General features: G+C 46.3%; 1 protein-coding gene across 2 annotated transcripts in view; it reads right to left on the bottom strand.

Moving 5' to 3' along the window:
• The window catches only part of LOC143122734 (ral guanine nucleotide dissociation stimulator), a 66,856-nt gene that overhangs the window by 45,940 nt on the left and 6,964 nt on the right, over nt 1-13,952 (bottom strand). Inside the window, exon 1 of one of the 2 annotated variants that reach the window (XM_076283567.1) lies at nt 7,570-7,880. The exons of the other annotated variant lie outside the window; for it this stretch is intronic. Coding sequence (XP_076139682.1) covers nt 7,570-7,665 — 96 coding nt within the window. The 5' untranslated portion in view covers nt 7,666-7,880. Of the gene's footprint in view, nt 1-7,569; nt 7,881-13,952 lie in introns of those variants that run through there. 2 annotated transcript variants of the gene reach the window in all.

Raw genomic sequence — 13,952 nt, forward strand, 5'->3', positions numbered from 1 at the left:
CAAACAGCCACACGGTGGTCACACCCCCCCCCCCTCCCTAGCTGGCCCCTCCCATCACGAGCAGGCCATCAGTAGCCCTCAGGCCCCTGACAACACGTTTACGACTCTCATTCCTCCCTCGTTTCTCGCCACCCACGGCCATCCCCATACCCATCCCTACTCCCATGGACTGCACTGGGTTTCGGACTGAAGCGTGGTCACTTCCGGGTTTGCAGGAGGTCGACGCTAAAAGCGACTTCAAGGGCCTGGTTTATGAGAGCCGTTCTCTTTTAACGGCTCTTCTGTGTCCACATTGTGAGCTTGAGGACGGCTCACTCGGTCACGGTTGGGTTTTTTTTTGTGTCTTTGTGTCAGTGGCACGTCGCAGGGCTTTAACGACAGAACGTTTCAAACTCAGAGATGTCTGAGGAGAACGAGCGAGGGTTTTTGTTTTGGCTTTGTTGATTGAGTGATCATGACTGGAAACATCTGTTGTGTCATGAGATGTAAACAGAGAGCTGTGATGGGAGGACACTCATTTAACACAGCGGGCCAATTTCACTATTTAGGAGCCCCAAGAGATGAGGACCAGCAGTGTAGCCAACACAGCCATAAACCAAGACCCATCACAGATATCTATTTACATGAAACATGTCATATTAAATATAAACACATATATGTACACATACTGTACATACTTATTTCCATGAAAAAACACCCCCTGAACTCTATCTCTCTCTCTCTTTCTTTCTCTCTCTCTCTCTCTCCCTCTTTCCATGTATCCCTTGTTTCTCTCTATCTCATTTCTCTCTTCATCTCTTTCATTTTCTCCCAACAGAGAGAGATCAGAGGGAGCTGTCCTTCCCATCCTTCCCGTGGTAGATAGAGGAGCTCCCCTCCTCTCCCCTCCTCTCCTCCCTCTCTCTACTCTCCTCCTCTCATCTCATCTCATCTCTGTCTCCCAGCAGCCCTCTGAGCCTTTCATCAGCACAGCGCCACGGCCCGCCACAAAAGCCTGCCTGCTTCCTTCCCCTCGGTGCTTTAGTCCACAGATAAGACGCCTGTGCACTCACACACACACACACACACACACACACACACACACACACACAGTATACGTACATATACACAGAGATAAACATATACACAAGGAGAGCAACCAACATGAAAGCCTATACCCATGGTGTGTAGCAGTGGTTCTCAAAGTGTGGGGCGGGCCTCACTAGTGGGGAATACAGACATGACAGGTGGGGTCATGGTGGGGGAGGGAATTGGTCTTTTTTTTGCACCTTTATAACGCCTTTCTTTTTTGACAAGGAAGATCATACATTCAAAACAAAATAGCCACACACACAAACACAAATGAGTGGTAAATAGGCCTAAATACAATAGTGTGATAGTGAGTGGTAGGCTAAATAGGCCTAAATATAATATAAATCACAACATCAGATCTAGGGGACCGAGACAGGAAATGTGTAATCAAAATACGAAAATAGTATTTTAACGTTACTATGTTGCTGTAGTGATGAGGTCAGGTGGGGCTTGAAAAATTGATAACCCCAAAGTGGGGAATGATAAAAAAGAGTTTGAGAACCACTGGTGTTTAGGAACATCTTTCAATTTTCATCAAGGACAAAATATCCACGTATAGCATGTTTTGCTATAAATGAGTTTAAATGGATCTTTATATTTCTGCTGTTTGTTTACTACATTCATATAGGTATAGATGGAGTAACGTAACAACAACTCAATATGAGAGTCATACTGCTCCCATCACAGTTCCCTAAAAGGTCACTGCTGACTCACATGTAATGTGTGTGTGTGTGTGAGATGCCCATTCATTCATTAGCCAGCGAGAGCTGGCCCAATGCAAACAAAGCAGCCTCCGTCTATCAGATAACACTCCACAGCCTTGATCTCCCGATCAAACAAAGGGGTCAGAAGAAGACGGGTCACATTAAGGCTGTTGATGTGTCTGATAGTGTGCCACAGTAATCCCATCAGGCCATAAGAGCACTGTATGTACCGAGCTTTAGCCGCTAGCCTCCCTCCCCAACAATGGCCTCTCTATTTGCCTTTTTTGGACAGGGGCTCTCATTACAAAGGGCTGTGTTAGGTCAGAATAGGGTGTAGCGGAATGCTAAGATAATGACTCTGTGAGGACAAAACAACCAGATCATTCCCAGGCACCACAAGTTATACCATATTTTCATTCACGACCATGTATGAAAATACAGTATACTACCAACACTGTATGAAACAGGACACAACACAAGAATAGATGCAGCCTTAAAGCAATCACAACACTTGCACTGTGCTACTGGCCTTTTCCTTTTTTACACACAATATAAAATTATATAATTAACACAATACAATACAATTATTTGCTTGTGTAGCTAACTACCACACAAGTGAATCTATGACCTTGCTAAATTGAAGCGACATTGTAAAATGTAGCCTTTATCAGATTAACATAATCAAATCCTTTAACTAAGTAACTGAGGTGACTGTTACAAACTGCCGCTTCACAAACAACATACACCAATGATAAACCTACAGTCCATCTTCCTGTAGTGGTCATAGCCCATACTGGCCACTAGGGGGATGGTTTCAGAGAGTACTCCTGCCCCGTCTCTGTAATATCTCCACACGCGGTCGTGCTGAGCCAAGAGGCCGCCTGCTAGTTCGCCACGGCCGCCTGGATGAATGTGCTTACGCACGGAAACATGAGCTCTTATTAGTGACTGCATCCAAATGTTTCTAAGAGCAGGATTTAGAGAGGCAAAGAGCTTGCAGGAAAAATAAACATGTCTGGCTTGTGAAACATGTTTTCAAAACGAGAGGAAAAGTGCCCGCATGCACGCAAACTGTAGGGAATTCAAATTGTTTGGGTCTCAGCATTCTTTTCGTCTATGTTTGGCTTATATGCATGTGTGTGTGTGTGTGTGTGTGTGTGCCTGTGACTATGTGTATTTGTGTGTACAAATGTGGGTTCGTTTTGTGTGTGTGTATGTGTGTGTGCCAATGTTTGTATACATCCATCAGTCTGAGCACAGTGCTTTTGCAGTGTGCATTTGTGGAAGAACTACTGATTACTGTGATGGAGTCCTGACTCTTAATGTAATGTTGGGGGTTGCTTCAAAGATGCAAGAGCTGTCACTTTGAGTCCTGCACTGTTGCCATCCATAATGACGTCCTAATTGGTTTTTAGAAGCACTCTCATCAAACGCGGTTTAGGCAAACATGATGAGTGACTGCCAAGGGTTTCTCCTCCTTCTTCATCCATCCATCCATCCATTTTTCAATTCACTCTGACCACACCTGACGGAACTACAACAAAACAAAAGGCCTGATGTCAGACTGGCCTCACAAAGACAGAGGAGGAAAGATAGCATGAGAGAGAGAGAGAGAAAGGGAGGAGTTGGAGCGACAGCAGGAAGGAGAGACAGTCAGGAGAGAGAGAAAGATAGAGAGACCTGCCTGCCAGCTCTAATGCTTAGAATCTTGGCAGTGCTCCACTTTGATTTTAGAAAGCCATTCACAACAGGCCAGGTGTTCCATCCATTCTGGTGGGGTTTTTTTACCCTTGTGCATTACAGTAAACACTCCATTCATTTAAACGGTCAGGAGCTCCTTTCCTTAGCCGTGGAAAATGAGAGATCCCTAAGTGGTGCTGGCCGTAATCATGGCACATCTATCTCTGTCACCCCAATGCCGTTACCACCTACACAAACTCAATAGAGCTTCTGCTGAAGATTTACAAAGTGAAAGGCTTGATGACTCTTTCAACAAACTCAAGTTTGCCTTTTAAAGACCCACTGCCCACGTCAAATATTTCCACAGAAAACTGCATTCGGCCCAACTCATAAAAAGTGTGGCAGGAACATCCACTTAAACTCAATGGAATAAAAAATAAATCGGTATTGCACCAAAATGGCTACAGGCACGTTCAGAATATTCTGTGATGGAAAACTCTTGCGTCTATTTGGCAGGACATGGAAAAGGCACTGGTTGATGTGAGGATAAGAACGATGAGTCCGCACACCAGAATCTGCTCCTTAGCGTTTTTAATAGTACATCAACACGTGGTGTTTCTATGTCCTGCAGGAGTCTAATTCTTATGCGTCGTTCTTATCTTTGCATCTGCTTTTCTGTCCAGCACCCAGTATTTATCGTTTTTGGATGTGCATGCTGTATCTTTGAACTCTCTTACACTGGTTGATGTGAGCACATAGGGGAGAGTTTGCCTCTAGCTCTTCCTACCCAAAAGACTGAGCAACTAAAATGTCCATATCTCTTCACTGATTTGCATACATACTGGACTGAGGTGGGACAGGTAGAGACATTAGCCACCTCAGGGCCTACTGTAGCATGGAGTGTCCCACAGTGCGCGCACACACACACACACACACACACACACACACACACACACACACACACACACACACACAGAGAGAGAGAGATTATTCCACATGCCTCCTCCATCAGATGGATCAGATTTACGGATCAGATTTACGAACAGTCAAGTTGAAATTAGTCCCATTTTCAGCCCATCTCTCAACTTGCCGTCTGAGCTACATTGTGTCTTGCGCTGGTTTAGCCACACATCTATCAAATTAAACCTTGTTAGTTCAAGCATGCTCAGTACTGTTTATTGTATTTTTGATCAGCAGACGGGAGACTACTGACAATATTCACACATTAAAACAACATTAAGACTACAGACAGGAGGGTCAGTATCACCACAGAGTGCCTTTCAGCCCTAACAATCGCCACAGATTTTGGTCTTAATTTCCCATTCCCCTTTATGTTTTATCATAAATAGCAGACACTCAAGTTGTAGAAATACACACTGAGCTCCTACACCTATCTTGCAATAATCATGGGACAGTATTATGGCAAGAACCGTCCACAACCATAACCATAACACTAGTCAGAGCATAAACCATAACATTTGTCCACCTTGTCATGGACATAACATTAGGCTACTGTTAAATATGCTTTAATTGGAAAAGTAAGATGAAAATAGCATTTTCTGACAGGCATGATATCTCCTAAGCTTCATTCAGTTATCCATGTGCAGCATCTAAATGGGCCCATAATTCCCCTTCCCCCTCTATTTTTAGCTTGGCTACAACAGGTGATATGTTTTCCTTTTGATCTTTATCTGGAGCTATTTGGCTAAAAATAGACGTGGCCACATGCATGGAGAGATATGGGCACTAATAGCACAGGTATGCTGACACACACACACACACACACACACACACACACACACACACACACACACACAGACACACACACACACACAAGCCCACAGCTGTGTGATGCACACAATGCAAAAGCAAACAGACAGCGAAGCCCCTGCTAAACATCAACAGAGGAGCACACACAGGCAACACACACTATGGATGCTGAAGGTGTTTGATGCTGGAGGCAACACACACTATGGATGCTGAAGGTGTTTGATGCTGGAGGCAACACACACTATGGATGCTGAAGGTGTTTGATGCTGGAGGCAACACACACTATGGATGCTGAAGGTGTTTGATGCTGGAGGCAACACACACTATGGATGCTGAAGGTGTTTGATGCTGGAGGCCACTTCCTTAGAGGAAACCCAAAAGTGTTGGATCTACTGGAGCTCACACACAAACACACGTGTGCGCATACACACACACACACACTCACACAGAGCTTGCAAGGAGAGGATGCTTTGCAGGGCTAAACCCTATGACCTAAAATCTCTCACTCCCCCATCCGTACACACACATAAAACATTGAGGACTCCTGAGAAAGGAAACAGGGGCTGCAGTAGGATGCAGCCTTTTCCCATGGGAAGACACTTCAAAGGACACGAGGGCGCATCCCACAGGGAAAACCTCCCTTCCCCACCTCCACCCTGACACACACACACACACACACACACACAACACTGTCTAGACTGGACCGAGCAAACATACTAGCAGATCAATCCCTCTTTAAACTGCCCTAAATTCTGTGCAACCAACACCACCCCAGACCCCCACCCCCACCAGTCATCAAGCTGAGACGTAAACAGTGTTGACATAAGAAGTGACGTAGTTTAAACAAGACGCCAACTGTGTGATGATGGAGTTGGATGCTGATCAGTTTGACTAATCAACAGCCATGCGTGAATGATACCACGGGCTTTTGGAGGCAAGCCAGGCAGAGGCACAGGATTAGGCCCATAGCAATGCTGCGTGCATAGTGTGTGTATGCTCACACTTACTCATAAGCAATATGTGCACACGCACACACACACACACAAGCACACGCAACATTCATGCACACGCATGTACCCAATTAAAGACCAGCACATGTTGACATGCAATGACAGTATATGGCTGTGAGTACACATATGCACACATACACAAGCCAGCACATATACACCCATATGCACACACACACACATATGCACACATACACACACACATATGCACACATACACACATATGCACACATACACACATACACACATACACACATACACACATATGCACACATACACACACATACAAACAAATGCACACATACACACATATGCACACATACTCACGCCAGCACAGTCACACACATGAACACATGCCCTCACCTAGGATATTAACTCATAAATAACCTCTCTTCCCATTGGTACATGAGTCACACACACACACACACACACACACACACACACACACACACACACACACACACACACACACACACACACACACACACACACACACGTACACACACACACACACACAATAGCATGCCCTTTTTCAAGAGCTCATTTAGGATTTGCTTTGCCGAACACTTCAACCTGTTGCCATGGAAAAGAGTGAGTTGGAGCCGAGCGGAACCGGATGCCCTGCTGCTGTGGCAGGAGAGGACGTTCAGTTTCATCCCCACGCCTCCATCACACAAGGCTCAACTGAGCTGACCCACACACCTAAGGACATGAAGTTGTCTCTGAGCTGACCCACACACCTAAAGACATGGACATGAAGTTGTCTCTGAGCTGACCCACACACCTAAAGGCATGGACATGAAGTTGTCTCTGAGCTGACCCACACACCTAAAGACATGGACATGAAGTTGTCTTTGTGCATCATACACAACACATGTCCATTGCTGTGGAAACAGCGCATGCACTAGACAAAAGAATGTGGATAAACAAGCAGACAAGAGCCACTGGTCTTAGCAGCAAGTTCATAAACAAGCGCAGCAATCTGAAAACATTGCCCTTGAGGTTGGTGAACACACACACACACACACACACACACACACACACACACACACCAGTGGTGTAGTCTTGTTAGCTGTAGTGGGTATACTGTGATCAACCCCAAATGTTAATACATATCCTTGCCTATTTTTAGTGGGTATACTGAGATGGTGATGCTTTTTAAATGGGTATAATTAGTCCTGCGTATCACGTAGACTACACACACACACACACACACACACACACACTCACAAACACACAGAGGAACAGGAATAGGAACAGGCATATACACAGATACATAGGAAAATACACACACACACATACAGTACACACACAATATAAGGACCAGGCTTCCCTACCAGCTGATCCAGAATGGTGAATGGGAAGTCCAGCATGCACATCTTCATGGGCTGGACCAGTGCTTTCTGGAGGCTGAAGGGGGACTTGGCGTCCATGTTGCCCCCCAGAGAAGAGGCTATGGCTGGGGCTCAGACCAGCAGCGCTAACCTTCTGATCCCTGGGGGGTCAGCTTCCCGCCGCATGGATAGGAAGAGGAACAGGTTCTGCCTCGTCGGCTGCCGAGCCGTGCAGAGCCCTGCTTCTCTCTGCTACTGAGTGACACGCGGAAAAGGAGATCTCTCTCTCTCTCTCTCTTTCTCTCGCTCGCGCTCTCTCTCTTTCTCTCTCTCAAAGACCTTTCAGCTCTTTTTTTTAAATGTTGTTGTTATCTCTTCCTCGCTGCCTCTTCCTCCCGCCCGCCCGCTCTCTTCCTCGTCTTCCCTCCTGCTCTGCTATCGCTTGGAGTCACCAGCACTCAGCTTCTCTCTCTCTCTCTCTCTCTCTCTCTCTTCAGCTCTTCTCTGTTTCGTCCCAGTCTTGCAGGGTGCCCTGTGACATGCCGTAGCCTGTCCGAGGCTTTATGACACACACACACACACACACACACACATGCGGGTGCTTGCCACAAATACACCCCCCATACACACATGTGTGTGTGCGAACACGCAGACACACACGCTATAATCATGCACTGAGAATACCAAGCTCAAGGAATGCAGGGGCGTCAGACGAGCCCCAGAGAGCAGGTATTCAGGGAGCTCTCATACTGCTCTCTGCCCTCCCCTCTCTTTCACTCTACCACTCTCTCTCTCACTCTCTCTCTCCTTCTCTCACTCACTCTCTCCCTGTCTTTCTTAATCACAAACTCTCCTCCTCTCTTTCCACAACTCTAATTAATGATACATGATAATTAGCGGTGCTATTTAAAGCCTATCTCAGTACGTGTGTTAGAATGTCACTATGTACTTGAATTTAAGGAGTATTTTTGTTTGTGTGTATACTACTGTGTTTATGCACACACGTGTGTGTGTGTGTGTGTGTGTCTAAGGAAAGCAAGGGTAGAACTAAGATCTATAAATGGCAAGCTAGCTCACGGCTGACCAGTTTAAAAGCCCTGCTCTAATGCTCAATGTATGCATGAGCGTGAAATATAGGTCAGAAGGCACTTAAAAGAGCATTCCGACCATCCGGTCTTGGATCTCTCAGACCCCCCCCCCCCAAAGCCTGTGTAATTTAGTTCTGTAAGAGTAGAGTCAAGTCACAGTCTGACTCAACTTAAAAAAGGACACACAGTCAGGTCTTCAGGGTGTATGCTGAAGTATCCTGATACATAGGAGAGGATGATTCTTTCTGTTCAATTTTAATATAAAGGGTCTGTCTACGCATATGCCTGACTAGAAAAACACAATCAAAGTGGATTTATGAAATCATTACTCAGAAATTAAATAATGTTTTTAGAGGTTGCCACATGACTCATACAGGCTAATCCGTTCGCAGCTGGTGGCCTGTGTGACTGATTGGTTGATTTGCAGTATAAACAGTGTACCTGCAATATAAAACCAAACAGGGTGCCCATTAAGAGCCTCAGACATGACCATGTAACTGCGGCCATAATTGACTGAGTCACCAAGTGACCCCCCGATAACAATGCCGACAGGAAGTCAGTTGGGCTGAAAGCCCCAGCCCTTTAGCAAGCACGCTTGTGTGGTGGTGGAGGCGAATGATTAGCGGTCGGTCTGATGAACCACTAGGAGGAGGAGAAGGAAGAGGAGGCGAACGCCTGAGGGGAGGGTGTGGAGATGGAGACAAGAGATGGAGATAGAGATGGAGATGAGGATATCGCCGCCCGCAAATTCATCCTCCTCTGACAGAATCTTAATGTCAAACCCACTGACTGACAACAGCTGTCAGTGGGTTGTCTGGTGATCTGTCTAAAGATGAACACACACACACACACACACACACACACACACACACACATACACACACACACACACAAATGCGCACACACACGCACACACATATCCAAAATAGCCACTAATTAATGTGAGAGTCTAGTGATGAAGCAATTATGTGGGAATACAGAAGAAGAGACCTTTTTGCAGTGAAAGAGGAAAACAACTGAGATTGATACTCTCATACAGAGGAAAGAAAAAAACAGAACTCCATGCAGTGGATGAGAATGACAGGGAAAGAAAAAGAGAAAGAAGAGAACAAAGAACGAAATAAGGTGAAAGACTAGAGAGGTGTTAACACAGCTGATGTCAGGAACATCCACGAGATAAACACGTCGATGATTGGCAAATGGGACCGTTAGCATAAACAAGCATGAAAGGAGGGATGCATGATGCACAGAAAGTGGAGGAGGGAGCGAGAGAGAGAGAGACAGTGAGAGATACTGAGAGGGGTGGATAGATAGACAGAATGAGGCAGAGCAGAGGGAGAGTGCATTAGGATGCATGAAAACACCCTCGGAGAACAGCACCGAGCTGTCGTCACCATGGAGACTACAGAGCTGCCTGCAAGCCACATAAGACAGCACTCCACTGAGATGAGCGGGTCAAAGGTCAAGTCATTCAGCTTGTTGTCCCCTAGACACTACCGTCCTCTTTCATTCCCTTTATCCACGTAAAAAAACACACACACACACACACACACACACACACACACACACACACACACACACATATTATTATCTACCTGGCTATTCTGCACATTTTGCATGAGCGTTGGCATTCAAGTGGTTGTCAAAGTCAAGATGACTTTGTGACATCACTAATGCAGCTTTGATCTCACATCATACTCTGCATAAAGTCTTCACAACAGCAGTGAACTTCCCTCCCTCTTTCTCCCTCCAGCACAGCTTCAGTGTAGCATTCATGACAGTGTTGAACTGCTGCCAAGGCCAGCATCTGTGGCAGCGATCCATCCAAAGGCCCCTCCTTCACGTAGTTCAGAGGGCCTCTCACTCTTTCACCCCCCCCCCCCCCCCACCCCCCACCCCCGATCTTTCTCACATGTTCACTGCACTTACATGTGTAAAGCTTTAGGGGAGAATCTTTAGTCTTCTTTGATAGCCTAGGATCTGTGCAGGGGAATTAACATGGATAGTCCATGAGGCAACACATCATCAATTAATTAATGAGGGCATCAGGTACAGGCAAATGATTACCCACTGGGCTAATTAGATTCAGATTTCGATAGGAGAAAGTAACATCCGTCACATAACACCTACGGATTATAAATGGAGAAATAGGGATTATTACAGTATTCATCTTAATGTTTGTGTGAATGTGTGTAACATACATATGCATGCAGTACACTCTCTCCCTCTCTCTCCCTCCCTCCCTCTCTCTCCCTCTCTCTTCCTCTCTCTCCCTCTCTCTCCCTCCCTCTCTCTCCCTCCCTCTCATTTCTTCCCTTTCTTTCTTACACTCTGTCTCTCACACACATAAACACACAAACACAAAACCACAAAACACAAACATTCGTGATACATAATACAGGGTCAAACCCATTTAAGAGAAACAACTTGTAGTTTGCAGCATTTCCAGCTGGGATTGCAAAATGGACGACCAGTCCTTGAGTTTGCCGTACAGCCTGGTGTAACATTACATGTCAGTATAAAAACAACAAAAGCTTCTTTTCTGTCGGAGAGAAAAAAAATATGTGTAGTGTGTGGAGTCAAAGTTTCAAACTGAACTCAGTGTTGTTTCAGCTTTCGCCCCCCAGTTGTCTTGTTATCAAGTGAAACCACAAGCAGATGGCTGCTACTTTCTTAATGCTCTCTCCCTAAAACACTTCAAAGGGAACAGACGAGATGAGTGGTTACATTTGGAGCACACACGCAAGAGTGCGTGCACACACACACACACACACACACACACACACACACACACACACACACACAGATGGCTCTCTGGCACAGTTTCCAGGCAACTTCCTCATAGGAACTGCTCTCAGACAGGAGAGAGTGTCCAAGGGAGAGCAAGCACTGGTCACTGAGGTCGTGGGTCACCCGACAGGAAGAGGGTCCTTGTAGTGACGCAAATGAGAGCTGACACACGCCTCCCAATGTTTATACGTCGGCCCTGACTGGCCAGGTGCGGTTGCCACGGCAATGGATGGACCCTTTCCTGTTCCTGCTGGCCCTCAAAACAGGAAGTGCCCTTTCACTTTGTTGAATAAGAAAAATTAATAGCGGTCCCTGAATGTTTGTTTACAGACCTGCATGCCATAATACTTCAAGATCACAGGGGGATATCCTGAAAGGACGTCCTCCTTATCAATCACATTTTTCTAAAATTAGGAACAGGACCCATCATTAGACACCATCTTTCAGTCTTTCAGTCTCCAACTTTTTTAAGGCAGACAAATTATGCTCCCTCCCCTGACAACCTCCAGGCCCTCATATACAGGAAAACACACACACACACACACACACACACACACACACACACACACACACACACACACACACACACACACACACACACACACACACACACACAAAGAGACAAGCAGTGCAGGTATTGCACAAGACTGAGTTAATGAACTTCAGAAAGACCCACAGGCCACCCGAACGAACATACACAGAAAACTGGACTGCTGCCAAAAAAACTCTCCGCCGTCTGACTCTGAATCTGACAACCGATCTGCTGCGCTGCACTGACCCCCTCCACCCCCCACCCCCCAGAGCCGCCTGACCCAGACCGGTCACAGCGTTGCAATCAAGGCCCGGCCCAGAACGCTGACGGCCCACTGATAAGGGGTCAGTCTGGGGCACCAGGCCGATCTCAAGAGTCACCCTCCCCTGGCAGACACACTGACCTAGCGCCAGTGCTGGTGCTTCAACAGTGGCCTGAATGGAAGAGACCTATAGGAGAATTGACTGGACAATCTGATTATGGGACTGCTGGTAAAACTTGATCACTGGCGTGTTGCTAGTGAGGGCTCATGGTTAGGATTTGAATAAAGCATTTTTCATGATTATTTATCACCAGTCTCTTAGCAAAATAAGCCAAATTGTACTCAATGTACCAGTGACGGTTATCTGGACACAGACCACAACACTCACAGTCCTGACTTGAACTGAAATGCAATTGTGATCAGCTGACCAGGAGAGAGGGACAGAGGATTTCCGAAACTGCATCACATCTGTACATAGTACTACACCCAACGACAGATGCACTGAACCCTCAAACGAAAGAGAACACCACAGACACACTGGTGCCAAGAACATAAAGTGCAGCAGCCATTGAACATCCGCTGTTATTACATTAAATGCACACCTCCACATCCTCCTCCTCACAAATAGCATCACACATGCCCAGCCTCTGCTGTCCACTGCGCTCTGTCAAGCTCTCAACACTTCAGTGGTCAGCACGAATACCCATGTCCCTTCTGTCCAGGCCGTGACAGATGAGTACACAGTGTATGGGCTAAATGCACAGACACACCCTGTCAAACGCGCGATTGCACCATATCACTCAGCATTGAAGGAAGCAGACTCCCTAGGTAAACAGAATTGTGGGGGAGAACATTACTGTATTATTTCCCTTCGGCCTGTACCGTGTGTAGGTAGGGGGCACAAAAAAAAAGAAACAAATCTGGACAATGGTCCTCGTGTGGTGCACAGTCAGCTGTATCACACCACTGCTGAAAAAAAACTTTATTCAGCTTTATTCAAAATGTATTCAATGTAATCAATATACAATCTCTTTTAAACAAACAAATACACCCCATACATAATTTGGCCCCAAAAACACAGGCACTGTGTGCACGCACACTCTCTCACATACACACACATACACACACACACACACACACACACACACACACACACACACACACACACACACACACACACTGGGACTGATGCCCACTGCCTAGGGGGTCTCAAGCACAGGTCTGAAGTCTGATCCATGTCCATTTTCCTTTGCTTCCATAGCAACAGAAACAAAACAAATCACGTTCCTTTGTCTGTCCTGTTGCCGAGTTACCAGGTCTGCCAGACCTATCGCCCTGATTGTATGGCTACATGCACCATTTCAACCCGACGACAGAATCAAAATGATGCCAGGGAGATCTCAAGGGCATTGCCTGAGCCAGGTGCCTCACTCCCTCTCAATTGCCACCCGGGGAATACCAGGGCAAATGAGCTGCTCTCCCCAGCAGAGAAACCTAACCCAGTCTACTCAATTAAGCCCACAGGCAGGGGGGAGAGAGGGGGGAGCACACTGCTGGAGACAGGCGACATCTGTCTCATACATACGGCTTTGGAGTAATGGCCCTGCTATAGCGGAACCCTGCTTCAGTGAATGCTAAGAAGCTATCATTACCAAGCAGTGCTACATTGTGTTCTATAATACGGTTGATGCAACTTTATGGTATGGCATTGTTA

The sequence above is a fragment of the Alosa pseudoharengus genome, unplaced genomic scaffold (assembly GCF_046254945.1).
Source record: "Alosa pseudoharengus isolate Yale_2024_CS ecotype anadromous, Long Island Sound unplaced genomic scaffold, YU_APseudo_1.1 YU_APseudo_1.1_scf_14, whole genome shotgun sequence".
Classification (NCBI taxonomy): domain Eukaryota; kingdom Metazoa; phylum Chordata; class Actinopteri; order Clupeiformes; family Clupeidae; genus Alosa; species Alosa pseudoharengus.